This window comes from Scyliorhinus torazame, chromosome 10 (genome assembly GCF_047496885.1).
Source record: "Scyliorhinus torazame isolate Kashiwa2021f chromosome 10, sScyTor2.1, whole genome shotgun sequence".
Classification (NCBI taxonomy): Eukaryota; Metazoa; Chordata; class Chondrichthyes; order Carcharhiniformes; family Scyliorhinidae; genus Scyliorhinus; species Scyliorhinus torazame.
In genome coordinates, this window is record NC_092716.1 from 37,558,594 (window position 1) to 37,584,250 (window position 25,657).

General features: G+C 50.1%; 1 protein-coding gene and 1 long non-coding RNA gene across 9 annotated transcripts in view; one reads left to right on the top strand and one right to left on the bottom strand.

Moving 5' to 3' along the window:
• pmfbp1 (polyamine modulated factor 1 binding protein 1) overlaps positions 1–25,657 on the top strand; it is a 1,352,449-nt gene that overhangs the window by 223,612 nt on the left and 1,103,180 nt on the right. For all 6 annotated transcript variants that reach the window (XM_072517945.1, XM_072517947.1, XM_072517950.1 and 3 more), the window contains exon 5: positions 16,468–16,590. In XM_072517945.1, the coding sequence (XP_072374046.1) occupies positions 16,468–16,590 (123 nt within the window). The remainder of the gene's footprint in view (positions 1–16,467; positions 16,591–25,657) is intronic.
• LOC140430464 (uncharacterized) overlaps positions 1–25,657 on the bottom strand; it is a 199,358-nt gene that overhangs the window by 119,122 nt on the left and 54,579 nt on the right. The gene's annotated exons all lie outside the window — the stretch shown is intronic.

The window sequence follows — 25,657 nt, forward strand, 5'->3', positions numbered from 1 at the left end:
ATCCTTCTGAAACTCGACAGGATCGTAATTCCTCAGAGCATGCGGGCTATGGTGCTGTGCCAACTCCATGAGGGTCACCTTGGGGTGGAGAAATGCCGACGCAGAGCTCGGGAGGCGGTCTATTGGCCGGGCATCAGCCAGGACATTGCCGACACAGTCCTCAACTGCCCTACCTGTCAGAGGTTTCAATCAGTTCAACCCAAGGAAACGCTGCAACAGCACGAGATCGTGACCTCTCCGTGGTCCAAAGTAAGTGTAGACCTTTTCCACGCCAAGGGGCGTGAGTACGTACTCCTGGTCGACTACTTCTCCAGTTACCCAGAAGTGGTGAAACTGTCCGACCTCACGTCGAAGGCGATAATCAAAGCCTGCAAAGAAACGTTCGGCAGGCATGGGATTCCGCTCACGGTAATGAGCGACAACGGCCGTTGCTTTTACAGCCAGGAATGGTCTGGTTTTGCACAGTCCTACAACTTCCGTCACGTTACCTCCAGTCCCCACTACCCGCAGTCAAACGTGAAGGCCGAGAAAGGGGTCCATATTGTAAAGCGGTTGCTGTGCAAAGCTGCAGACTCAGGCTCCGACTTCAACCTGGCGATGCTGGCATACAGGGCAACCCCACTGTCCACTGGGTTGTCTCCAGCGCAGATGCCCATGAATCGCACTCTGAGGACCACAGTTCCAGCCATCCATGTTCCAGACCTTGACCACTTCACGGTCTTACAGAAAATGCAGCAGTCGGAACTTCCGGGTGCGGCTATGCAGAGCTAGGTCGCATATTCGGCAGCTCCCGCTTGGAACGGACTTTTGGGCTCTTTTACAGGGCCCCCACGGCATTTGTTTGACATTTCCCAGTGTGGGAAGAAGACTGCAGCATTCCCCTGACGGTGTCCCCAGGAATGTTGTGTCTTTTGGCTGCCAGACCCGGCAGAAACAGTGAAGGATTTGGCTTGAGCTGCAGAAATAAACAGAGGCCTCTTCCAGCATGCAGGCGGGGGAAGGGCAAGCTTAAAGCTGCAACCTGACTTGACTCTATCAAAGGTGAATTCTAGCAGCAGAGGGAACAACTGTGAAAGGATCTACCAAGGCCATTGAAGAGGCGGGGACGAGGCTTCTGGTGGCGGCCATGGAGGAGTAGGTCGCGTATTCGGCAGCTCCCGTCTGGAACCGACTCTCAGACCTTTTTCAGGAGTTTCCATAGACTTTTTGGGGCAGACTGGTGAAGCAAACACTGCCGACTTCTATGAAATGGACCAGAAGTGTAATGGCCAAAGGAGCGGCACTGGAGCAACGGGAGAAGCGAGGGAAAGAAAACAAAATGGCGGCGGCCAGGGACAAAGGGGAGCTGCAGGAGTTCATCAAGCGCTGCTTCGAGGAGCAGCGCGAGGAGATGCGCAAAGAGATGTTGGTGCCTATGCTTTCGGCAATTCAAGGACCCGGGATCACGCAGAAGGCCCACGAAGCTAAGATCCAGGAGGTACAGAAAAGAGTCAGTCAGAACGAGGACGAGCTCGTGAGCCTGTCGGTGAGAGTGGAGCAGAACGAGGCGCTACACAAGAGGTGGGCAGGCAGACTCGAAGACCTGGAGAACAGGTCGAGGAGAAAGAATCTGCGAATCCTGGGTCTCCCTGAGGGAGTGGAGGGGGCTGATGTCAGGGCATACGCGAGCACGATGCTCGGGACAATGATGGCCACGAAGGCCCCTTCGAGGCCGCTGGAGTTGGATGGGGCACATCGGGTGCTGGCGAAGAAGCCCCAGGCAAATGAGCCGCCAAGGGCGATGGTGGTGAGGTTCCACCGGTTCACGGACAGAGAGTGGGTCCTGAGATGGGCCAAGAAGGAGCGGAGCAGTAAGTGGGACAATGCAGAGATCCGAATATACCCGGACTGGAGCACGGAGGTTGCAAAGCGGAGAGCGGGTTTCAACCGGGCCAAAGCGGCGTTGTACCGGAAAGAAGTGAAATTCGGCATGCTGCAGCCAGCGCGACTGTGGGTCACATACAAGGGCCAACACTATTACTTTGAAACGCCTGAGGAGGCGTGGACCTTTGTACAAGCCGAAAAGTTGGACTCTAACTGAGGGTTTGTGAGGGTGGGGGGGATGTTTTGGGATTTGATGTGTGATGGTTGTTGTATATAGGGGGTCAATCACGCGCAGGAAATGTTACATGGGCTGGGGGAGAGAGGCAAGGACGCGACAGGAGCTGCGCCAGAGGGGGCGGAGCGGGCTTTGGAAGGCGCGGGTTTTTTTCCCGCTTGCGGGAAGAAAGGCGGGAAGGGGAACGAAGGAATGCATATGGATTGGGAGACTCCCACGCGGGGAGGTCAATGGGACGGCAGGGAAAGCCGGGGTCAGCAGGCGTCAGCTGACTTACGGGAGTGACATGGGGGGAGCAAACAAGCTAGACAGGGGTCTAGCGGGGGGGAGGGGAGGGGGGGAAGGGGGGGGGGGGAAGGGTTGCTGCTGCACTGGCCGAAAGGGAATGGGACACAGAAGAGGTGGTCGTGACGGGGGTCCCCCCTCTGGGGGACTGGAGGGTGAGGGAGGCGTGGACACGGGACTGGCCCAGAAAAGGAGATGGCTAGTCGGCGGGGCGTGGGGGGTGGGGTGAGAGCCCCTCCAATCCGGATGATAACGTGGAATGTGAGGGGCCTGAATGGGCCGGTGAAGAGGGCTCGAGTGTTCGCGCACTTAAAGGGACTGAAGGCGGACGTGGCCATGCTCCAAGAGACACATCTGAAGGTGGCGGACCAGGTCAGGTTAAGAAAGGGATGGGTAGGACAGGTATTCTACTCGGGACTGGACGCAAAGAATAGAGGGGTGGCAATATTGGTGGGAAAGCGGGTGTCATTTGAGGCCAAGACTATTGTAGCGGACAATGGAGGGCGATATGTAATGGTGAGCGGTAGGCTGCAAGGGACGTGGGTGGTGTTGGTAGACGTATACGCCCCGAACTGGGATGATGCAGGATTCATGAAGCGCATGTTGGGGCGCATTCTGGACCTGGAGATAGGAGGCCTGATAATGGGATGGGACCTCAATACAGTGTTGGATCCAGCACTGGACCGCTCCAAATCAAGGACTGGAAAGAGGCCGGCGGCGGCCAAGGTACTTAGGGGTTTTATGGATCAGATGGGGGGAGTGGACCCATGGCGGTTTGCAAGGCCGCAGGCCAGGGAATTTTCTTTCTTCTCCCATGGACACAAAGCCTACTCCCGGATAGATTTCTTTGTTCTGGGTAGGGCGCTCGTCCCGAGGGTGAAGGGGACGGAGTATTCGGCTATAGCCGTTTCGGACCATGCCCCGCACTGGGTGGAACTGGAGCTGGGAGAGGAGAGGGACAAACGCCCGTTGTGGCGGCTGGATGTGGGACTGCTGGCGGACGAGGTGGTGTGTGGGAAGGTGAGGGGGTGTATCGAAAGGTACTTGGAGGCCAACGACAACGGGGAGGTGCGGGTGGGGGTGGTATGGGAGGCGTTGAAGGCGGTGATCAGGGGAGAGCTAATTTCCATTCGGGCTCATAGGGAGAAGACAGAGGGTATGGAAAGGGAGAGGTTAGTGGGGGAGATTTTGAGAGTGGACAGGAGATACGCAGAGGCCCCGGAGGAAAGATTACTTGGGGAAAGACGACGGCTCCAGACGGAGTTTGACCTGTTGACCACAGGGAAGGCGGAGGCACAGTGGAGGAAAGCGCAGGGGGCGACCTACGAGTATGGGGAAAAGGCTAGTCGGATGCTGGCACACCAGCTCCGTAAGAGGATGGCAGCGAGGGAAATAGGGGGAGTCAAAGATGGAAGGGGAGCCACGGTTCGGAGTGCGACGAAAATAAACGAGGTATTCAAGGCCTTTTATGAAGAGCTGTACAGATCCCAGCCCCCAGCGGGGGAAGAGGGGATGAGACGATTCCTAGATCAGCTGAGATTCCCGAGGGTGGAGGAGCAAGAGGTGGCTGGTTTGGGGGCACCAATTGGGTTGGAGGAGCTGAGCAAGGGTTTGGGGAGCATGCAGGCGGGGAAGGTCCCGGGACCGGACGGATTCCCGGTGGAGTTCTACAGGAAGTACGCAGACCTGTTCGCCCCGCTACTGGTGAGGACCTTTAATGAGGCAAGAGAGGAGGGGACCCTGCCCCCGACATGTCGGAAGCGACAATTTCTTTGATCCTAAAGCGGGACAAGGACCCACTGCAATGTGGATTGTACAGGCCGATCTCGCTCCTCAATGTGGATGCAAAGTTGCTGGCAAAAGTGCTGGCCACGAGGATCGAGGACTGTGTCCCGGGGGTAATCCACGAGGACCGGACGGGATTTGTAAAGGGCAGGCAACTTAAACACCAATGTGTGGCGGCTCTTAAACGTGATAATGATGCCATCGGAGGAGGGAGAGGCGGAGATAGTGGCAGCTATGGACGCGGAGAAGGCCTTTGACCGAGTAGAGTGGGAGTACCTCTGGGAGGTGCTGCGTAGGTTTGGGTTCGGGGTAGGGTTTATCAATTGGGTTAAGCTCCTTTACAGAGCCCCGATGGCGAGTGTAGTGACGAACCGGCGGAGGTCGGAGTACTTTCGACTGTACCAAGGGACGAGGCAGGGGTGCCCCCTGTCCCCCCTGTTGTTCGCATTGGCGATCGAACCATTGGCCATGTCATTGAGGGAGTCTAATAAATGGAGGGGGGTGGTCCGAGGGGGAGAAGAGCATCGGGTGTCGCTATATGCGGATGACCTGTTGCTGTACGTGGCGGATCCAATGGAGGGGATGGTGGAGGTCATGCAGACTCTAAGGGAGTTTGGGGAGTTTTTGGGCTATAAGCTCAATGTAGGGAAGAGTGAGCTCTTTGTATTACAGGCGGGGGACCAAGAAAGAGGGATAGGGGACCTACCGCTGAGGAGGGCGGAGGGGAGCTTTCGGTATCTGGGGATCCAGATAGCCAGGAGTTGGGGGACCCTACATAAACTGAATCTGACGAGGGTGGTGGAGCAAATGGAGGAGGATTTCAAAAGATGGGACATGTTACCGCTCTCGCTGGCGGGTAGAGTGCAGTCGGTCAAAATGGTGGTCCTTCCGAGGTTTCTGTTTGTGTTTCAGTGCCTTCCCATCGTGATCACTAAGGCCTTTTTTAAGAGAGTAGGCAGGAGTATTATTGGGTTTGTGTGGGCGAATAAGACCCCGAGAGTAAGGAGAGGGTTCCTGGAACGCAGTAGGGACCGAGGAGGGTTGGCGCTGCCAACTGGGGAGCTACTACTGGGCAGCAAATGTGGCGGTGATCCGCAAGTGGGTTATGGAGGGAGAGGGGGCGGCATGGAAGAGGATGGAGATGGCGTCCTGTAAACGCCTGGGGGCGTTGGTGACGGCACCGCTGCCGCTCTCGCCGACAAAGTATACCACGAGCCCGGTGGTGGCGGCAATGCTAAGGATCTGGGGCCAGTGGAGACGGCACCGGGGTGCAATGTGAGCATCGGTGTGGTCCCCGATCTGGGGTAACCACCGGTTTGTCCCGGGGAAGATGGACGGGGGGTTCCAGAGCTGGCATCGGGCGGGGATTGGAAGAATGGGGGACCTGTTCATCGACGGGACGTTTGCGTGCCTAGGGGCACTGGAGGAGAAGTTCGAGTTACCCCCGGGAAATGCCTTTAGATATATGCAGGTGAGGGCTTTTGTGAGGCGACAGGTGAGGGAATTCCCGTTGCTCTCGGCACAAGAAGTTCAAGATAGGGTGATCTCGGGTGTATGGATCGGGGAGGGCAAGGTGTCGGAAATACACCAAGAGTTGAAAGAAGAGGGGTAAGCGCTGGTAGAAGAGTTGAAGGGTAAATGGGAGGAGGAGCTGGGGGAGGAGATCGAGGAAGGTCTGTGGGCTGATGCCCTAGGTAGGGTTAATTCCTCCTCCTCGTGTGCCAGGCTCAGCCTGATACAATTTAAGGTGGTCCACAGAGCGCACTTGACGGGGGCGAGGTTGAGTAGGTTCTTTGGGGTAGAGGACAGATGTGGAAGGTGCTCAGGGAGCCCGGCGAACCATGTCCATATGTTTTGGTCATGCCCGGCACTGAAGGGGTTCTGGAGAGGAGTGGCGGGAGCAGTATCTCAGGTGGTGAATGTCCGGGTCAAGCCAAGCTGGGGGCTAGCAATATTTGGAGTAGTGGACGAACCGGGAGTGCAGGAGGCAAAAGAGGCCGGCATTCTGGCCTTTGCGTCCCTTGTAGCCCGGCGAAGGATCGTGCTAATGTGGAAGGAGGCAAAGCCCCCTAGCCTGGAGGCCTGGATAAATGATATGGCTGGGTTCATAAAGTTGGAGAGGATTAAGTTCGCCTTGAGAGGGTCTGCGCAGGGGTTCTACAGGCGGTGGCAACCGTTCCTAGACTATCCCGCGGAGCGTTAGAGGAAGGTCGGTCAGCAGCATCAGCAACCTTGGGGGGGGTGGAGGGGACGTCCTGGGAGGGGGGGGAAAGGGGGGACTGCCTGGTAGGGTGGATGAGCGAGAGATAACATGAAGGGTTGGGGAAACTGGCACGTACGGGTGAGGGCCAGTGTACAAAGCTGTGTAAATATATCATTTTGCCATGTATATATCTTGCTCTGTGTGATTTCTCGTTTTTTTTTGTTACGGGGGGGGGGGTTATTGTTTGTAAGGGAGAAAAATTGTGTTAAAAAACTTTAATAAATATATTTAAAATAAAAAGAAAATGCAGCAGTCACGGGCCCAACAGAAGGCCACATACGATGCTCATGCCACGGATCTACCCGAGCTGGCCCCGACTGATCATGTTCGTGTCCAGTTGCCTGAGGGTGGCTGGTTAGCCACAGCTGTTGTGATCAAACAAGTGGCCCCAAGATCGTTCCTTGTCCGCATGGCTGATGGCTCCCTGCTACGGCGCAATAGACAGGCACTGCGAAGAGTTCCACGCCCGCCGCCTACGATGCTTCCTCCGGACGTACCCTGCCACGAGGCCACCGATCTACCAGCACTCCTGCCGGCCCATGCGACCACCGCGATGGCAACGATCCCGCCTATCCACGTGCAGGCAGCTCCTGATCCACCGTTGCGGCGATGAACAAGAATTCGTCCCCCACCACAAAGACTGAATCTGTAGACTGAACTTTTGTACATTTTGTGAATTCATCGATTTAACCTCGATAAATATTGTTTTGTTTGCCATGTATCTGCACTATCGACACCTTCCTATGTATATACGTTCATTTAGACACCTTTTGTATGTAGTCAGGAAGAAAAAGGGGAGATGTCATAATATCCACTCATGTATATAACGAGATGCAGACAGGCAGTGATTGACACACAGGATGACCAGTAAGCACACAACACAGCCAATCACCAGACAGGACACTACCACTATAAAGCCAGAGGGCACTAGGTTTCCCGCTCGCTCGGGACCCAGCCACTGAGACAGTCAGAGTCCACGAGCTAGTAAGTGCAAACACCATGCGGTAGCTAGTAAGTCTGGTCAGGCTACTAAAAGGTCTCCAGTCAGTTCAGTATAGTGTCGATCCACAGCTGAATATGTATATCAGTTCTAGCGTTGAATAAAACAGTGTTAGACATCTGTTTCTAGCTTCCCTTCATCGAGTGCAGTCCACATTGAACCTACCTGCCTAACGCATCAGCTACCAGGGTAAGTCACTCTTCTCAGCACTCTGTGCTTTGTGTAAGCTTTGCAGCACATTGATGGTGTTCCTTTACAGCGACTGAACACATCAATCATGCATGTACCCCAGGAATGTGAATGTGTACCACAATGCTCAGGGATGGTTCACACATTCCAGTCATTCACTTTGTGTTCTCTCTGCACCTTTGAAGTGTGGCTAGCCCCCCATCCCATCAACGTTTGTCTCTGGTGACACTGTTTCTCAGGATACAGTTCACAAAGGTTGCTGTAGGACCAAGAGCGTAATCAACCCAGGTTCAATGAAGAGTGCAAGAGGGCATGCCAGGAGCAAAAATGAGATGTCAATCTCTTCAATTCGCAATTTTTACAATATAATGAGGGATTTCATTCTAGTTATCAGTTTTTAGTGAAAGTGTACATTTGAATACTTTCCTTCTTTCAAATTAGTGTTATGTAGGGTAATGCAGAGACTTCTGGGTTCCAAAGCCATGGTGAACAGATTATACTTAGCAGAGAAATAACTTAATAATAGAATTATGAAACAACAACAACTTATATTATGTAGCAGTTTAATAAAATGTGCCAGGTGCTTCAAGGAGCATTTTTATAAAATAAATATGACACCAAGCCACATAAGGAATTATAGGTCAGATAGTTAAGTGCATGTTCAAAGATACTCAGGAATACCTGCTGTACAGAGATGTCTGGATACTCTATTTTGAGACTGTTGTAAGAGGTAGACCAAAATCTTGTCAGAACAATGCAGAAACTCTGGCTGTATTTCTTTAGAAGCTTCTTCTCAGCTTGTTTCAGCTCACCTTCCAACCACACAATTCTGCTGGAAAGAAACTGCTAATCTCTCTACAGACATATCTTTAACTGATCTGCAGGGAGAGCAGATGCTGGACTTCTGCTCACATGCCAATATAAAATTCAACTAAACTGCTTTTCTGCAAAATGCCTGGTACCTTAGCGCCTCCCATAAATTACATAATCTTACCAAGCTGAAACACAATGCATCTAATTAACTCCACAGGGAACCCCCCTTAATTCAAACAAAGCACCATTCGCTCAAGCTTTTACGATTTCTTAATTGCACCTCTGGCTCCCAAAACCATTCAAACCAGGATTCAGTATAAACACTACTGCAGCAGTCATACACATACTAACCCAGGCTTTTAACCCTTACTGCACCAAGTACCTACAATACAATATATCTGAAATTCCTGGATTCATCATAATACCCCCATAGTGCTGTCAGGGAGGGAGTTCCAGAACTTTGACACAGTGGCAATGAAGGAACGGCGATATATTTCCAAGTCAGGATGATGGATGGCTTGGGGGGGAACTTCCAGGTGGTGGTGTTCCCATGTGCCTACTGCCTTTGTCCTTCTAGATGGTAGTGACTGTGGATTTGTAAAGTTGCTGTCCCAGGAGGTTTGGTGAGTTGTTGCAGAGCGTCTTGTAGATGTTACACACTGCAACTACTGTGCGTCGATGATGAAAACAGTGAATGTTTGTGGATGGGGTGCCAATCAAGCAAGCTGCTTCGTCCTGGAGTCTCTCAAACATCTGAGTGTTGTTAGAGCTGCTGTACGGATCCTCCTGTTTAAACCCTGTTTCTTCCCTGCTTTCCCCTTTCTTGTTTTTGGTTCTTACAATTTTTATCCATGGATGATTAATGGGCATGTGTCTTTAATTCATACTTTGCTTTTAATTCAAGCACAAGAGATGTGATGACTCAGTTTGACTGACTTGGTTGGCAGCCAATGAACTGGCTCAAAATGCTGGGCTTTGCTCATAATCCATGGTGGTTGGTTCTGATTTCTCAGGAATGTCTCTCTCCCCAGTAAGGCTAGGTTGTTTTAGTTTTGCTTTCATACGCAGGAAGAAGCACCTCTGAAGTTTCCCTCTCAAAGACCTGATGAATTTTCTTTCTAAAAAAATCCAGTGTAAGAACTCTCTTTCCCCAGTAAGGCTGGATGTCATTTTAGTGAACCTGCAATGGATTGACATTCAAACTCGGGCTGGAAGCTGGGTTTGATATGAGACAAAGAATCTTAAAAGCAAAGTATGGAATTCTTAAATTCCTCTGAGAGAATTATCTCAACTCCCAATGCTCATATCCAATTATCAAAATTGTTCTGCGTAACCCTTTCAAATTCTGCATAGTCTGTCCCTACTGTCTCTTAAATTCTGAAGCTTTTGCCTATATGCTTCAGGAACCAAGTGATATGCATCTAGAATAACCATTTTTACCTCATAAACATGTGCCCGCCCCATCAATTTACTCTGCATGGGTGATGTCCACTTTTCTTTTGGTCACTCCATTTGAGTTGACATTTTCTCAAAAACCCTCGTCATCGAATTTTGGGAGGGATTGTATAAAGTTAAATATATCGCCGCTGGTTTTGGTTCTAGATTAAGTGCCTCTCTATTTTTAGCAGTTTCCCACTAATACCTAGTGCCTTCATCCGGAACAAGCTCTCTTTTGCTTTTTTGCTCTCGTTCCAACTTCTTCATTTCTATCTCCATTTCTTTGTCTTTTGCTTCCTCTCCATTTCTCTTTGCTTCATCTCCATTTCTTTTTCTTTTTGCCTCAGCTCCATTTGTATTATTTTTAATTCCCTTCATGCTCTAACTGCAACCAAAAATCCCAGTTCAATCTCTCCACCAGAACATATCCCCCGATTCCCCACTACTCCGTGGGTTCACCCGTGTTCTTAGCAGCTCTTTCAAATTTAAATGTTGAGCAATCACTTCAGTTATATCCACCTTCTTAGCTCTAGCCGGTATTTCTATTTCTTTTTTTTAAATAAATTTGGAGTACCCAATTCATTTTTTCCAATTAAGGGGCAATTTAGCGTGTTCAATCCACCTACCTTGCACATCTTTGGGTTGTGGGGGCGACACCCACGCAAACACGGGGAGAATGTGCAAACTCCACACGGACAGTGACCCAGAGCCGGGATCGAACCTGGGACTTCAGCGCCATGAGACTGCAGTGCTACCACTGCGCCACCGTGTTGCCCTGTATCTCTATTTCTAATGCACTTATCAACTCAACAAACCTGTCTTTGCAAAGCTCTTTTTAATAAACCAGAGATAAGTCTTCCACCTCAAGAAAACTCTTAGCAGCTTCCAGAGCCATTCTGTTATATCACTACAAACCTGAAGTCTCTTTTAATTTACACTGTAACCCAAATCCACCGTCTACCATTCCAAAGATCCTGGCTGAGCCCCCAAATTATGTTACAATACCCTGGGCATGTGTGCGGTCAATTCCATCCCCACTCGTTCTGGAGTCACAACGCAAGTGAATTAACCAATAATTATTTTTAAAATTCCCGAAATCTTTGGCCCTCCACTGCCCAATAATTACAGTCACCAGGGGCGTCATTCTCCGACCCCCCGCCGGGTTGGAGAATCGCCGGGGGCTGCCGTGAATCCCGCCCCCGCCAGTTGCCGAAGTCTCCGGTACCGGATATTCGGCGGGGGCGGGAATCGGGCCGCGCCGGTTGGCGGGCCCCCCCGCTGGATTCTCCGGCCCGGATGGGCCGAAGTCCCGCCGATAAATTGCCTGTCCCGCCGGCGTGGATTAAACCACCTTTTGAACGGCAGGACAAGGCGCCGTGGGCGGGCTCCGGGGTCTTGGGGGGGGGGCGCGGGGCGATCTGGCCCCGGGGGTGCCCCCACGGTGGCCTGGCCCGCGATCGGGGCCCACCGATCCGCGGGCGGGCCTGTGCCGTGGGGGCACTCTTTCCCTTCCGCCTCCGCCACGGTCTCCACCATGGCGGAGGCGGAAGAGACTCCACTGCGCATGCGCGGGAAACTGTCAGCGGCCGCTGACGCTCCCGCGCATGCGCCGCCCCGATATGTCATTTCCGCGCCAGCTGGCGGGGCAACAAAGGCCGTTTCCGCCAGCTGGCGGGGCGGAAATCCCTCCGGCGTCGGCCTAGCCCCTCAATGTCGGGGCTCGGCCCCCAAAGATGCGGAGCATTCCGCACCTTTGGGGCGGCTCGATGCCCGTCTGATTGGCCCCGTTTTGGGCGCCAGTCGGCGGACATCGCGCCGTTTGGGGAGAATTTCGCCCCAGGTTTGTAAGTTGAACCACAATTACTGTTTATTTAGAACAAGAATAATTATGAAATATGTAGTAAATACAACTGTCCCACCCGCACCCATACACACAAAACTGACAAACACAGATGGGGGAGGGGTAAAAATAATAAGGATCAAGTTCAAAGGTTAAGAGTCTTTGCTTCCAATGGTGATTCTTTCGTACACTTTCCTCACAGCCAGCTGGTAGATGAAAGTCCTTTGTTTGCAGCCGTAATGGTCGTCTCTGTAGTTTAGAAATGTATTACTCACAGCCTTTCCTGGAGAGGTTCCTTTGCTTCACATCAAACTTTGCTTTCAGTTCGCGATTTATTTCCAGGCCTTTACCTTTTCAGAGAGAGAGTTGGTAGGTTTACGCCAGCCTTTTCTGCAGAGTTAGTTGATTCTCCCCTGCTTGCACAGCCTGTAATATTTCTTCTGTACATAGATTCATCCAGGCTCCCTGCCAGTTCAGAAACACAGCCTTTCTGAATAAAACTGAGAGGGGAGAGGACAGCAGTCCTTCCTCGAGTGTGGCACAAGTTGAACTGAATTCAAAACTCAACCCTTGAAGCTCTGAAACATTCCAGTGGGATCAGATCCAATCACCACATGTTACTGGGCAGAGCACAACCTTTTGGGCTAATTCATGGACCACCAGCCAAATCAATCAAACCGATTGATACAGTTCACTTGGGTAATTGCTGTTTCATTTGTGTAACATTATTTGACCGGTGGAGGGCCGTTAAACAATCCAATTTCCCTAAATTCACAGCGGCATTTAGACAGCACCCATCTGCAAATCCCATGTTTGGAACCTTTCTAGAACAATGCTGTCACTGCACACCTTAAAAAATTGAAAATCAGAGTTCTGCTCCCCTGCCCTCCAACCATTAAAATAATATTACACAAACCAAACAGCAATTACACAAGTGAACTGTAGTAAATACCACCGATTAGCTAATGAACAATGAAGCGTTTATTACGAAACAAACAATTTACAAAGCGCTATAATCGATGAATTCATTCTCAGCACTCGTATAACAGCTGGCTGCAAAAGCCCACCCCTTGCAACGAGATCCCCGGGCTCGTTCCCCATTGGTGGATCAGATCACATGATCCTTCCAATGCATGCCCCCTTACAAGGGTCTAGCTATTACATGAACATTTCAGGTTTCGGCACATGGTTCCGAATGGTTAATAAAGAACTTACTTCATAAAATTCTTCTGCAACCATAAAAAACACTGTCCAATTTTTCTCAAAGAAAGCATCCACTGCAAATATACCTTCACTGTACAGGTGTTGGCTTGTCTCCATGTGTTGTGATTTACAGGATTATGCAGTGCTACAGATGTTTGCAGTACATTTACAAGACAGTAAGCAACATATTACTAAAAATGTGTGAGTTAGAGCCATGTGATAATCGTCCCAGGAAGGTGATGACATTTAAACAAAAGGTCTCAATCCTAGATAGACTGCAAAATGTTGCAAGTACTTCCATGTTAGCCAGGGAATACTCTGTGAATGAATCCACAATCAGGTACATTAGGCAGTCTGAAGAAAAAATAAGGGCCATGTTTGTGTTTCTAGTAGTCGTACTGCCAAGTTAACCTTTGTGAGCAGGAGAGATCCACATTTAGATTAAATCGAGAAGCTAATCAACATGTGGATAGAGCACCAGCATCAATGGAAGACCCAGTTAATAGTTCAATTTCCAAAGAATTCTCAACCAGCACACAATGGTTTGATCGCTTTAAAAAAGTTTTGGGCTGCATAATGTGAAGCTAGTTGGGGAGATGGCTTCAGCTGACTATGTGGCTGCAGGAATACATTGAGGAGAGAGGCTACCAGGCGTCTTGTTTTTATGTTACAGAACAACTGACACTAACTCAATTATACATTTTCAAAACACACAACTACAAGGCATCTGCAGCCATGATACAACCCAATCTAACGTGTGTCTGGCCTTCGACCCCCATGTCAGGTGAGCCCATGTAGTACAGTGTGTACCGTATTTATCTAATAACTGGAGTCCACTACCACAATCACCTATTATGACATCAAGTAGAGTAGATCTTCAAGGCAGATTAAACTGGCCTGTTGTGTGAGAAGGTGCCAAGTAGGCCCTACATTTCAAAAGAAGAAAAGGCTGCTCCTGGTTTTAAAGCAGCAAAGGACAGGCTGACAATTCCATGTGCCAATGGACTGACTTCAAATGTAAACCAATGCATGTTTATAGGACAGAAAACCCTTGAGATTTCAAAAGGAAAATAAATGTAATCTTCCTGTCTTTTGGAAGGCTAACAGCTTTGCCTAGATTACAGCAGTCTTTGCAGTCAGGTTTACCAGGTGCTTTCTGCCAGCGGTCTGCATTTACCTGAGGGAAAATAACCTAACTTTCAAGGTCCTACTAATCCTCAAAAATACACCTGGGCATCTGCACTCTTTAACTGAGAACCACTCAGATGTAGAAATTTTGTTTTTACCCCCAAATAAGACTTCACGTTTCCAACCAATGAACCAAAGGATTATTGCCCCATTCAAGGCTTACTACACCCAACAAAGTTTCAGCCTCATCCTTCATCTTCCACAGTCCATGATTATACCAGTAAGCATAATCAGGGACTCATGAAATGAAGTTATTGTTTCAACTATAAATGCCTGCTGGAAAAAAGTTTAGCCTGAGGCTGTGAATAATTTCACAGGGCTCCCCAATATAGAAGCTGAAATGGCCAGGATTGTTGGCTCAGCAAAAACAAATTGAGGGGAGGGATTTGAATACCAAACCACAGCTGAAGTGGATGAATTGCTTCAATCTCATCAAGTGGTAGTCTCTACACAAGAATTGGTTGAACTTATGACATTAAATGAACCTAAACAAGAGCAGGACGAAGAGCCTAAAAAGGCACAATTCAGAACCAAGATTTCACAAGATCAGCCACAATTTGAAAAACAGGCAACAGACAATGATAGAAGCATGAGAACAAGCATCATTTTTTATAGAAACATTGACACAGCAATTGCTCCTTTCAGAGAACTTTACAAAATTTAAAAACAAAAGGCGAAGCAGTCAACAATATTATCATTGTTTTCATCCAAATCATACATGGCAACGCCTGCAGCAGCCACCTCATTCACTCCATCTGCCTCCACTCTCAAGTGAAGTATAGTATCTCCACAGTGCAATAATGTACAGTACTTTGATTTGTAATTTGTACTACAGCTACTTACTGTATTTAGGGTGGCATGGTGGCACAGTGGTTAGGGACCCGGGTTCAATTCCGGCCTTGTGTGACCGTGTGGAGTTTGCACGTTCTCCCGGTGTCTGCGTAGGTTTCCTCCGGGTGCTCCGGTTTTGTCCCACAGTCCAATGCTGTGCAGGTTATGTGGATTGGCCTTGCTAAATTGCCCCTTGGTGTCCAAAGGTTAGGTGGGGTTACGGGTATAGGGTGGGTGCTCTTTTGGAGGGTCGGTGCAGACTTAATGGCCCAAATGGCCTTCTGCACTGTAGGGATTCTATGATTCTATGTATTATGTGATTGACCTGTTTTCTTGTGTTAACAAGCAATTTCTTAAGTAAAACTGTCTTCAATATACTGTAATTGTAAACATAAAATTGTTTTTGTTTCCTTGTGTTGACAAAGTTTCTGAAGTAAAATTGGCTTAATTTAGTTAGAAAAATAGTTTTCATTGACTCGATTAATGTAAAAATATGGGCCGGGCTTCTACATTCCTGCAGCCAAGTTCTGACACCGGCGTGAAAACTGCCGCGAGCAACTCTGGCGTCAACGGGCCTCAACTGGCAGTTATCCACCCCTTCCTCGGGGGCTAGTACAGCGCCGGAGTGGTGTCCGCAGCTCCGGCGCCCGAAAGCCGGCGCAGCATGGCCGACGCGAGTCCGCGCATGGACGCCATGGCCGGCGCGAATTCATGCATGCGCGTCACGGCCGGCGTGAGTTCGTGCATGCACGTGGGTTCCCGTCTCCGTGCTGGCCCCTGGGGAATATGGCGGAGCCCTGCAGGGGCCCGGCGCGGAGGAACATAGGCTCGCACGGAACTAGACCGCCCGCCGATCGGTAGGCCCCTATCGCGGGCCAGGCCACCGTGGAGGCCCCCCCCGGGGTCGGATCCCCTCGCCCCCCCCCCCCCCCCCCCCCCACCACGATGGCCCCCCGCAGTCAGAACTCCGAGGTCCCGCCGGGTGGGACCATACGTAAGTCAGCCTGCGATACCCGGCCGAACTCGGTGGGCACCTGGCATGTCGAGGCCCGGAGAATCGCCGGGGGGGGCGCTTTCAACGGCCCCCGACCGGCACGCCAGCGATCCCGCGGGTAGCCGTAAATCGGGGCCGTGGAATCGGCGAGCCGGTGTCGGTGTGGCGTGGCGCGATACTCGCGCCCCCCCCCCGCCGATTTCCCAACCCAGCACGGAGTCGGAGAATCCTGCCCATGAATTTGGGGATAGCTGGAACATATCTAATTCAGTCCCATTATAAACAGTGTGTGGCGTTCGTGAAATCTCACAGGAACGGAATTACTGCAAATGGAAGGAGTTGGTTGTAACAGAAGCAGTTGTACTTTTTCTTCCACTAAACAAAACTTTTAAAGGATTTTTTGTCACAAATTAACATGCTAAAATGCTTTGAAAATTCTCTCGCTACAAGCATTATGGTTTCAGATTAGCAATGGTCAGACTTCCCATCGGATTACAATGTTCGAAATCTACTTGGCATTTTTTTTGTCTTTTTTTAATAGGATTTGAGAATTAAGCTTGGGTCTTTTGAGGATGAACTGCTGAAGATACAAGAAGAGAACACAAACTTGAAGACCGAGATCTGCAATCTGAGGACGATGCCTGAACAGATCAGAACAGACCAGGTGCTCTATTTCAAATAATTCTTCCAGCAACTGTTCAATTTTATATCCCGTGCTTGCCACACATGGGCTGTAATTTTCCAGCCCTTCCCACTGGCAGGATTTGAATGGTTTGCTGCATCCACTGTGGGGAACCTTGCTGCAGTGGGGATGGGAAATCCGAGCCAAGTGAATCAGATTTATTATGAAATAAGGATTCTAAACAAGAATTGTTCTTCTTTACTTGCACTAATTGCTTCTAGTGTAGGTCCTATTTTTCACTTACTGTGAAGCTTCATGAAGACAATAAGGGCAGAGCATATAAAACAAAGAGGTACTGTTAGCGAGTTTCAGAGGCAGAGTTTGACTGCATTTCCTACAACCCACCACCCCCAACCTCACTTATTATTGCAAAGGTATCAATTCTCATGAAGCATACCTTGTAAATGTTAATCTGTTTGTGTTATATTTTTCATAATCTTGCCAAATTTTCACGCTGTTGATGATGAGGTTCAAACAGAGGGAATATTTTTTAGCATGTTTTAGGTGTTTGAAATGAATGCATTGTTACATGAGGTAAGAATTTGTACATTATAAACCAAAACAATAATCTGTCATATTTATATTTAAATACTGTAACCCTCCAGGAAAACTCAGCTCTGTTTTGCATGGAAATAAATGAAGTTTAGCTATTATGCCATTCATAACAGTTCTCTTAATCACAATAAAGGGCAGCATGGTGGCACTGCTGCCTCACAGCTCCTGGGACCCGGGTTCAATCCTGGCCTTGAGTGACTGTGTGGAATTTGCACATTCTCCCTGTGTCTTTATGGGTTTCCTCCGGGTGCTCCGATTTCCTCCTACAGTCCAAAGATGAGCAGGTTAGGTGGATTGGCCATGTTAAAATTGACCCGTGGGTTAGGTGTGGTTAAGACTGCGGGGAGTGGGTTGAAGTTAAGGCTCTCTTTCAGAGGGTCGGTGCAGACTCGATGGTCCGAATGGCCTTCTTCAGCGCTTGTAGGGGCTTTTCACAGTAACTTCATTGAAGCCTACTTGTGATAATAAGCGATTATTACTATTATTATTATTGTAGGGATTCTATGATTCTATGAAAACAATTTGCAATTCTTTCAAACCTGCTTTTAGAAACAAGGTACAAACATTGGGGGCCTGAGTTTTCCCTTAGAGATGAGAAACAGGAGCCGAGTTTGTTTTTGCATGAGAAGCTCATCTCCAGTGGTAAACTGACTTGAGTTTCGGGTTTTTAACCCCCTGAGGGTTAACCCTTAATTGATATGGAGACAAGTTTCCTGTCCTATTAAAGCTGGTGGAGGCAGGATTGCTGGTGATTTCAGGCACTGAAGACAACAATCACTGAGGCTGCTGTTTGTTCTGAGGGAGAGTATTGTTCTAAAGCCTGACACTGCACCACAGGGACCTGAGATGGCACAGAGAACCAGAGGCTTGGCACTCATGAGGGAGGGGAGGGAGCACTTCTTTCCGGAGGGTGACCCCTGACCAGGAAGAAACCAACTTGTCACCCAGCTGGGGCTACTTCCTTTTAGCACCATCTCCCTCTGCCTCTACCTCCTGTTCCTTCTCCTCCCCCGATGAGCTTTCCTTTTTCAGGGTCTCAACATTTTATGGACGATCAACAACACAGTGGCACACAACCTCCACTGTGACCAAGACACTGGCAGGAAGGTATTGCAGGACACCACTTGACCACTCCAGGGACTGCACCCAGTGCTCTTTGTGTTTATGATGTCCCATCAGTTGTGATCTTGATGTAGTGTCCAGCATTGGTAAAGATGGCATCCATCACCTGTGTGATGCACCGGTGTCCAACCATCTGAGAGACGCCAGAGAGGTCCCTCAACCTTTCTTCATAAGACATGCCCTCCAGTCCAGGCAGCATCCTGGTAAATCTCCTCTGTACGCTCTCCAAAGCATCCACATCCTTCCAATAATGAGGCGAACAGAACTGGACACAATATTCCAAGTGTGGTCCAACTGAAGTTTTATAAAGCTGCAGCAAAACCTCTCGGCTCTTAAACTCAATCCCCCTGTTAATGAAAACCAACATACCATATGCATTCTTATCAGCCCTATCAACCTGGGTGGCAACTTTGAGATATCTATGTACGTGGACCCCAAGATCCCTCTGTTCCTCCACACTTCCAAGAATCCTGCTTTTAACCCTGTATTCAGCATTCAAATTCAACCTTCCAAAATGAATCACTTGATTTATCAAGGTTGAACTCCATCTGCCACTTTTCAGCCCAGCTCTGCATCCTGTCAATGTCCTGCTGTAACCTGCAACAACCATCAACACTATCTACAACTCCCCCAACCTTTGTGTCATTGGCACCAAACATTAGATCTTGAAGGATCTTTCTCCTTCAAGACATTTGTTCCTCTCTTCTGGCCTCCTGATGCCTGGCTTCCTGCATGCTGCCTGGTATTTAGGCGGAGTCTAAATAGCCTTGCCCACTGCTCTCTGCCCATGTGATGCCAGACAATATCATGAAGGTGATCAAGATCAGAACTGGCAAAATTATTAATTATTCAATGTCTTATTTAATTATCTTTATAAACTCTTCCCACCTCCACAACATATTCTTTGCCTCCATGTAGCTGGTGTGACATAGCTGCCCCATCTTGGAAAATTTGAGAAGTCTCGGGAGACAGGCTTTAATGAGTCCTCCACAATGCCAATTGCTGCTGAAAAGGAGCAGGCCTATTTCGAGCCCATGCTGTCCCTCACTCTTTTAAAAAATATATATATTTTATTCAAAATTTTGTGGCCAAACATAACAGTACATAGTTTTTCTTTTGAACAACAACAAAGCAATATAAATACCCGTGGCCAGTTTTAAACAAATAAATAAATAATATATAAACAAAAACAAAACTGAGTGGCAACTGCCGTGTCAAAAATAGTTACTCTCCAAAGATACAATCCAACAATCCAATATACATTACTTATAACAAGTGTCTATACATATACAATGACATCCCTGAGTGTCCGTCCGGTTCCTCCCCCCCCCCCCCCCCCCCCCCCCCCTCTCCTCCCCCCTGGGTTTCTGCTGTTGTCTTCTTCTTTTCCATTCCCTCTATCTTTCTGTGAGGTAGTCGACGAACGGTTGCCACCGCCTAGTGAACCCTTGAGCCGAACCCCTTAATTCGAACTTGATCCGTTCTAACTTTATAAACCCTGCCATGTCGTTTATCCAGGTCTCCACACCCGGGGGTTTGGCTTCCTTCCACATAAGCAATATCCTGCGCCGGGCTACTAGGGACGCAAAGGCCAAAACATCAGCCTCTCTCGCCTCCTGTACTCCCGGCTCTTCTGTAACCCCGAATATAGCCAACCCCCAGCTTGGTTCGACCTGGACCGCCACCACCTTCAAAAGCACCTTTGCCACCCCCACCCAGAACCCCTGTAGTGCCGGGCATGACCAGAACATGTGGGTGTGATTCGCTGGGCTTCTCGAGCATCTCCCACACCTATCCTCTACCCAAAAAAATTTACTGAGCCGTGCTCCAGTCATATGCGCCCTGTGTAACACCTTAAATTGTATCAGGCTTAGCCTGGCACACGAGGACGATGAGTTTACCCTACGTAGGGCGTCGGCCCACAGGCCCTCCTCAATCTCCTCCCCCAGCTCTTCTTCCCATTTCCCTTTCAGCTCATCTACCATGATCTCCCCTTCGTCCCTCATTTCCCTATATATGTCCGACACCTTACCATCCCCCACCCATGTCTCTGAGATGACTCTATCCTGCACCTCCTGCGTCGGGAGCTGCGGGAATTCCCTCACCAGTTGCCTCGCGAAAGCCCTCAGTTGCATATACCGAAATGCATTCCCTTGGGGCAACCCATATTTTTCCGTCAGCGCTCCCAGACTCGCAAACGCCCCATCTACGAACAGATCTCTCAATTGTACTACCCCAGCTCTTTGCCATGTTCCAAATCCCCCATCCATTCTCCCCGGAACAAACCTATGGTTATTTCTTATCGGGGACCGCACCGAGGCTCCCGTCTTTCCCCGATGCCGTCTCCACTGCCCCCAAATTTTCAATGTAGCCTCCACCACCGGGCTTGTGGTGTATTTCTTCGGTGAGAACGGCAACGGTGCCGTCACCATTGCTTGTAGGCTAGTCCCCCTGCAGGACGCCCTCTCCAATCTCTTCCACGCCGCTCCCTCCCCTTCTCCCATCCACTTACATACCATTGAAACATTGGCGGCCCAGTAACAGTCGTTTAGGCTCGGTAGTGCCAACCCCCCCTGTCCCTACTACGCTGCAAAAATCCCCTCCTCACTCTCGGGGTCTTCCCGGCCCACACAAAACTCAGAATGCTCTTCTCGATTCTCTTGAAAAAAGCCTTCGTGACCACTACCGGGAGGCACTGAAACACAAAAAGGAATCTCGGGAGGACCACCATTTTAACCGCCTGCACCCTACCTGCCAGTGACAGGGACACCATGTCCCATCTCTTAAAGTCCTCCTCCATCTGTTCCACCAACCGCGTTAAATTAAGCCTGTGTAATGTACCCCAATTCTTGGCTATCTGGATCCCCAAGTACCGGAAGTCCCTTGTTACCTTCCTCAAATGTAAATCCTCTATTTCCCTGCTCTGCTCCCCTGGATGCACCACAAACAACTCACTTTTCCCCATGTTCAATTTATACCCTGAAAAATCCCCAAACTCCCCAAGTATCCGCATTATCTCTGGCATCCCCTCTGCCGGTTCCGCCACATACAACAACAAATCATCCGCATACAGAGTTACCCGGTGTTCTTCTCCTCCCCTGAGTACTCCCCTCCACTTCCTGGAACCCCTCAATGCTATGGCCAGGGGCTCAATCGCCAGTGCAAACAATAACGGGGACAGAGGACATCCCTGCCTCGTCCCTCTATGGAGCCGAAAATAATCGGACCCCCGTCCATTTGTGACCACGCTCGCCATCGGGGCCCTATACAGCAACTGTACCCATCTGCTATACCCATCTCCAAAGCCAAATCTCCTCAGCACCTCCCACAAATAATCCCACTCCACTCTATCAAATGCTTTCTCGGCATCCATCGCCACCACCATCTCCGCTTCCCCCTCTGGTGGGGGCATCATCATTACCCCTAGCAGCCTCTGTATATTCGTGTTCAGCTGTCTCCCCTTCACAAACCCAGTTTGGTCCTCATGAACCACCCCCGGGACACAATCTTCTATCCTCGTTGCCATTACCTTGGCCAGAATCTTAGCATCCACATTCAGGAGGGAAATGGGCCTATAGGACCCGCATTGCAGCGGGTCTTTTTCCTTCTTTAGGAGGAGCGATATCGTTGCCTCTGACATAGTCGGGGGCAGCTGCCCCCTTTCCCTCGCCTCATTAAAGGTTCTCATCAGTAGCGGGGCCAGCAAGTCCATATATTTCCTATAAAATTCCACTGGGAATCCGTCTGGTCCCGGGGCCTTCCCCGCCTGCATGCTCCCAATCCCTTTCACTACTTCCTCCGTCTCAATCTGTTCTCCCAGTCCCGCCCTCTCCTGCTCCTCCACCTTTGGAAATTCCAGCTGATCCAGAAAGCACATCATTCTCTCCTTCCCTTCCGGGGGCTGAGCTTCATATAATCTTTTATAAAATGCCTTGAACACTCCATCCACTCTCTCCGCTCCCTGCTCCATCTCTCCCTCCTCATCTCTCACCCCCCCTATCTCCCTCGCTGCTCCCCTTTTCCTTAGTTGGTGGGCCAGCAACCTGCTCGCCTTCTCCCCATATTCGTACTGTACACCCTGTGCCTTCCTCCATTGTGCCTCTGCATTACCCGTAGTCAACAAGTCAAATTCTACATGTAGCCTTTGCCTTTCCCTGTACAGTCCCTCCTCCGGTGCCTCCGCATATTGTCTGTCCACCCTCAAAAGTTCTTTCAACAACCGCTCCCTTTCCCTACCCTCCTGCTTTCCTTTATGTGCCCTGATAGATATCAGCTCCCCTCTAACCACTGCCTTCAACGCCGCCCAGACCACTCCCACCTGAACCTCCCCATTGTCATTGAGTTCCAAGTACCTTTCAATACACCCCCTCACCCTTAAACACCCCCCCTCATCTGCCAATAATCCCATGTCCATTCTCCAGGGTGGGTGCTGTTCTTTTTCCTCCCCTATCTCCGGTCCACCCAATGTAGAGCGTGGTCCGAGATAGCTATAGCCGTGTACTCCGTCCCCGTCACCTTCGGGATCAGTGCCCTTCCCAAAACAAAAAAGTCTATCCGTGAATAAACTTTGTGGACATAGGAGAAATACGAAAACTCCTTACTCCTAGGTCTACTAAATCTCCAGGGGTCTACTCCTCCCATCTGCTCCATAAAGTCCTTGAGCACCCTAGCTGCAGCCGGCCTCCTTCCGGTCCTGGACCTCGATCTGTCCAGCCCTGGGTCCAGCACCGTATTAAAATCTCCACCCATTACCAACTTTCCCGCCTCTAGGTCCGGGATGCGTCCCAACATACGCCTCATAAAATTGGCATCATCCCAGTTCGGGGCATACACGTTCACTAAAACCACCGCCTCCCCTTGCAATCTGCCACTCACCATCATGTATCTGCCCCCACTATCCGCCACTATGGTCTTTGCCTCAAACATTACCCGCTTCCCCACTAATATAGCCACCCCCCTATTTTTTGCGTCTAGCCCCGAATGAAACACCTGCCCCACCCATCCTTTGCGCATAGTCTGACCTGGTCTATCAGTTTCAGATGCGTCTCCTGTAGCATAACCACATCTGCCTTAAGTTTCTTTAGGTGTGCGAGTACCCGTGCCCTCTTAATCGGCCCGTTCAACCCTCTCACATTCCACGTGATCAGCCAGGTTGGGGGGCTCTTTACCTCCCCCCCCCCCCCTTGTCGACTAGCCATCTCCTTTTTCAATCCAGCTCCTCACCCCGTTCCCACGTAGCCGTATCGCCCCCCAACGGCGCCCTCCAGCCCCGACCACCCCACCCCATACCAGCTCCCCCTTCTCCCCAGCAGCAGCAACCCAGTTAACTCCCCCCCCCCCCCCCGCTAGATCCTTTTCTAGCGTAATTGCACCCCCCATGTTGCTCCCAGAAGTCAGCAAACTCTGGCCGACCTCGGCTTCCCCCCGTGACCTCGGCCCCCACTGTGCGAGGCCCCCTCCTTCCTGCTACCCTGTTCCCGCCATGATTACCATAGCGCGGGAACAAAGCCCGCGTTTCCCATTTGGCCCCGCCCCCAATGGCCGGCGCCCCCAGCTCCTCATCCTCCCTCCCCCACGACATGGGGAAGAGAGAAAAGTTACAGGGTCACAGGATTAACAACTTGGGAAATCATCTCTTCTCCTTTTTCCCCCCCCTTCACCCCACGTAATCACCCCACCACTTTGTCCCAAACGTTCTTTTTCTAGCCCGCTTATTCCAGTTTCTCCTCGACAATAAATGTCCACGCCTCTTCTGTCGTTTCAAAGTAGTGGTGTTTCCCTTGATGTGTTACCCACAGTCTTGCCGGCTGCAGCATTCCAAATTTAACCTTCCTTTTGTGCAGCACCGCCTTGGCCCGATTAAAGCTTGCCCTCCTCGCCACCTCCGCACTCCAATCTTGATATACGCGGATCACCGCGTTCTCCCACCTACTGCTCCGGGTTTTCTTTGCCTATCTGAGGACCATCTCTCTGTCCTTATATCGGAGAAATCTCACCACTATGGCTCGAGGAATTTCTCCAGCCCTCGGTCTTCGCGCCATAACTCAATAAGCTCCCTCCACCTCCAACGGGCCCGTCGGGGCCGCCAATCCCATTAACGAGTGAAGCATCGTGCTCACATATGCCCCGACTTCTGCACCTTCGGGAAGACCAAGAATCCTTAAATTCTTCCTCCTCGCATTATTCTCCAGCACCTCCAGCCTTTCCACACACCTTTTGTGTTGTGCCTCGTGCATCTCTGTCTTCACCACCAGGCCCTGTATTTCGTCCTCATTCTCAGCAGCCTTTGCCTTCACGACCCGAAGCTCCTGCTCCTGGGTCTTTTACTCCTCCTTTAGCCCTTCAATCGCCTGTAATATCGGGGCCAACAGCTCCTTCTTCATCCCCTTTTTAAGTTCTTCCACGCAGCGCCGCAGGAACTCTTGTTGGTCAGGGCCCCATATTAAACTGCCACCTTCCGACGCCATCTTAGTTTGTGCTTGCCTTCCTTGCCGCTGCTCTAGAGGATCCATCGCAATCCGGCCACTTTCCTCTCCTTTTTCCATCCGTGTCCAGGGGGGATTCCTTTCTGGTTTACCGCACAGTGTTTTTAGCCGTTAAAATTGCCGTTGGGGCTCCTATTAAGAGCCCAAAAGTCCGTTCCACCGGGAGCAGCCGAAACGTGCGACTTAGCTGGTCATCGCCGCACCCGGAAGCCCTGTCCCTCACTCTTAGCAAGATTGGGATGATGCAAGTGGAGATGGGGCTTCATGCCACGTGATGTCAAGGCCATTTTCATATTGACTCAGTTCGGGCTGGGAAAATCCAGTCCTTGTTCTTTGACTTCAGTTGTTGTCAAAAGTACACGTGCTTTTCCTTTGTTAATGCTGTGATTTGGAGCCAGTTCCTACTTCATGCATATTGTGATGCAGTTTTACAAACAAGATGATTTTTAAAAAATGATATTTCAGTACGCTGGCTGTTCAGTTCCCTTTTACCAATGTTTCCATCAGCTTCCTGTTCTGCTGCTGCACATTTAAATAGTGTGGCTACAAAATTGTATGGTCTGAGATCATAGCCTGCTCTCCTCCAGGGTACGAGGGAACCGCACTTGCATTGGGGCTGGCCAGTGGGCTCCAATGAGTGCATCATTGCCCACACTATATAAATGTAAGTTGTATCTGTACTTTGAAAGAAAAGTAGGGGTCCTTCACTTCAACAAGCAGTTGTTAAGTGCCACCTCATTAACAAAGATATAGCACCATAAATTGTATCATAGCCAATCTTAGCGGAGTGACCAAATAGTGTTATTGGAGAGGGTTTAATTGAACTTGGCAGGGGTGGGACAATGAGATAATATATGAGAGGAAAAGCAAGGTGCACAGAAAATTCG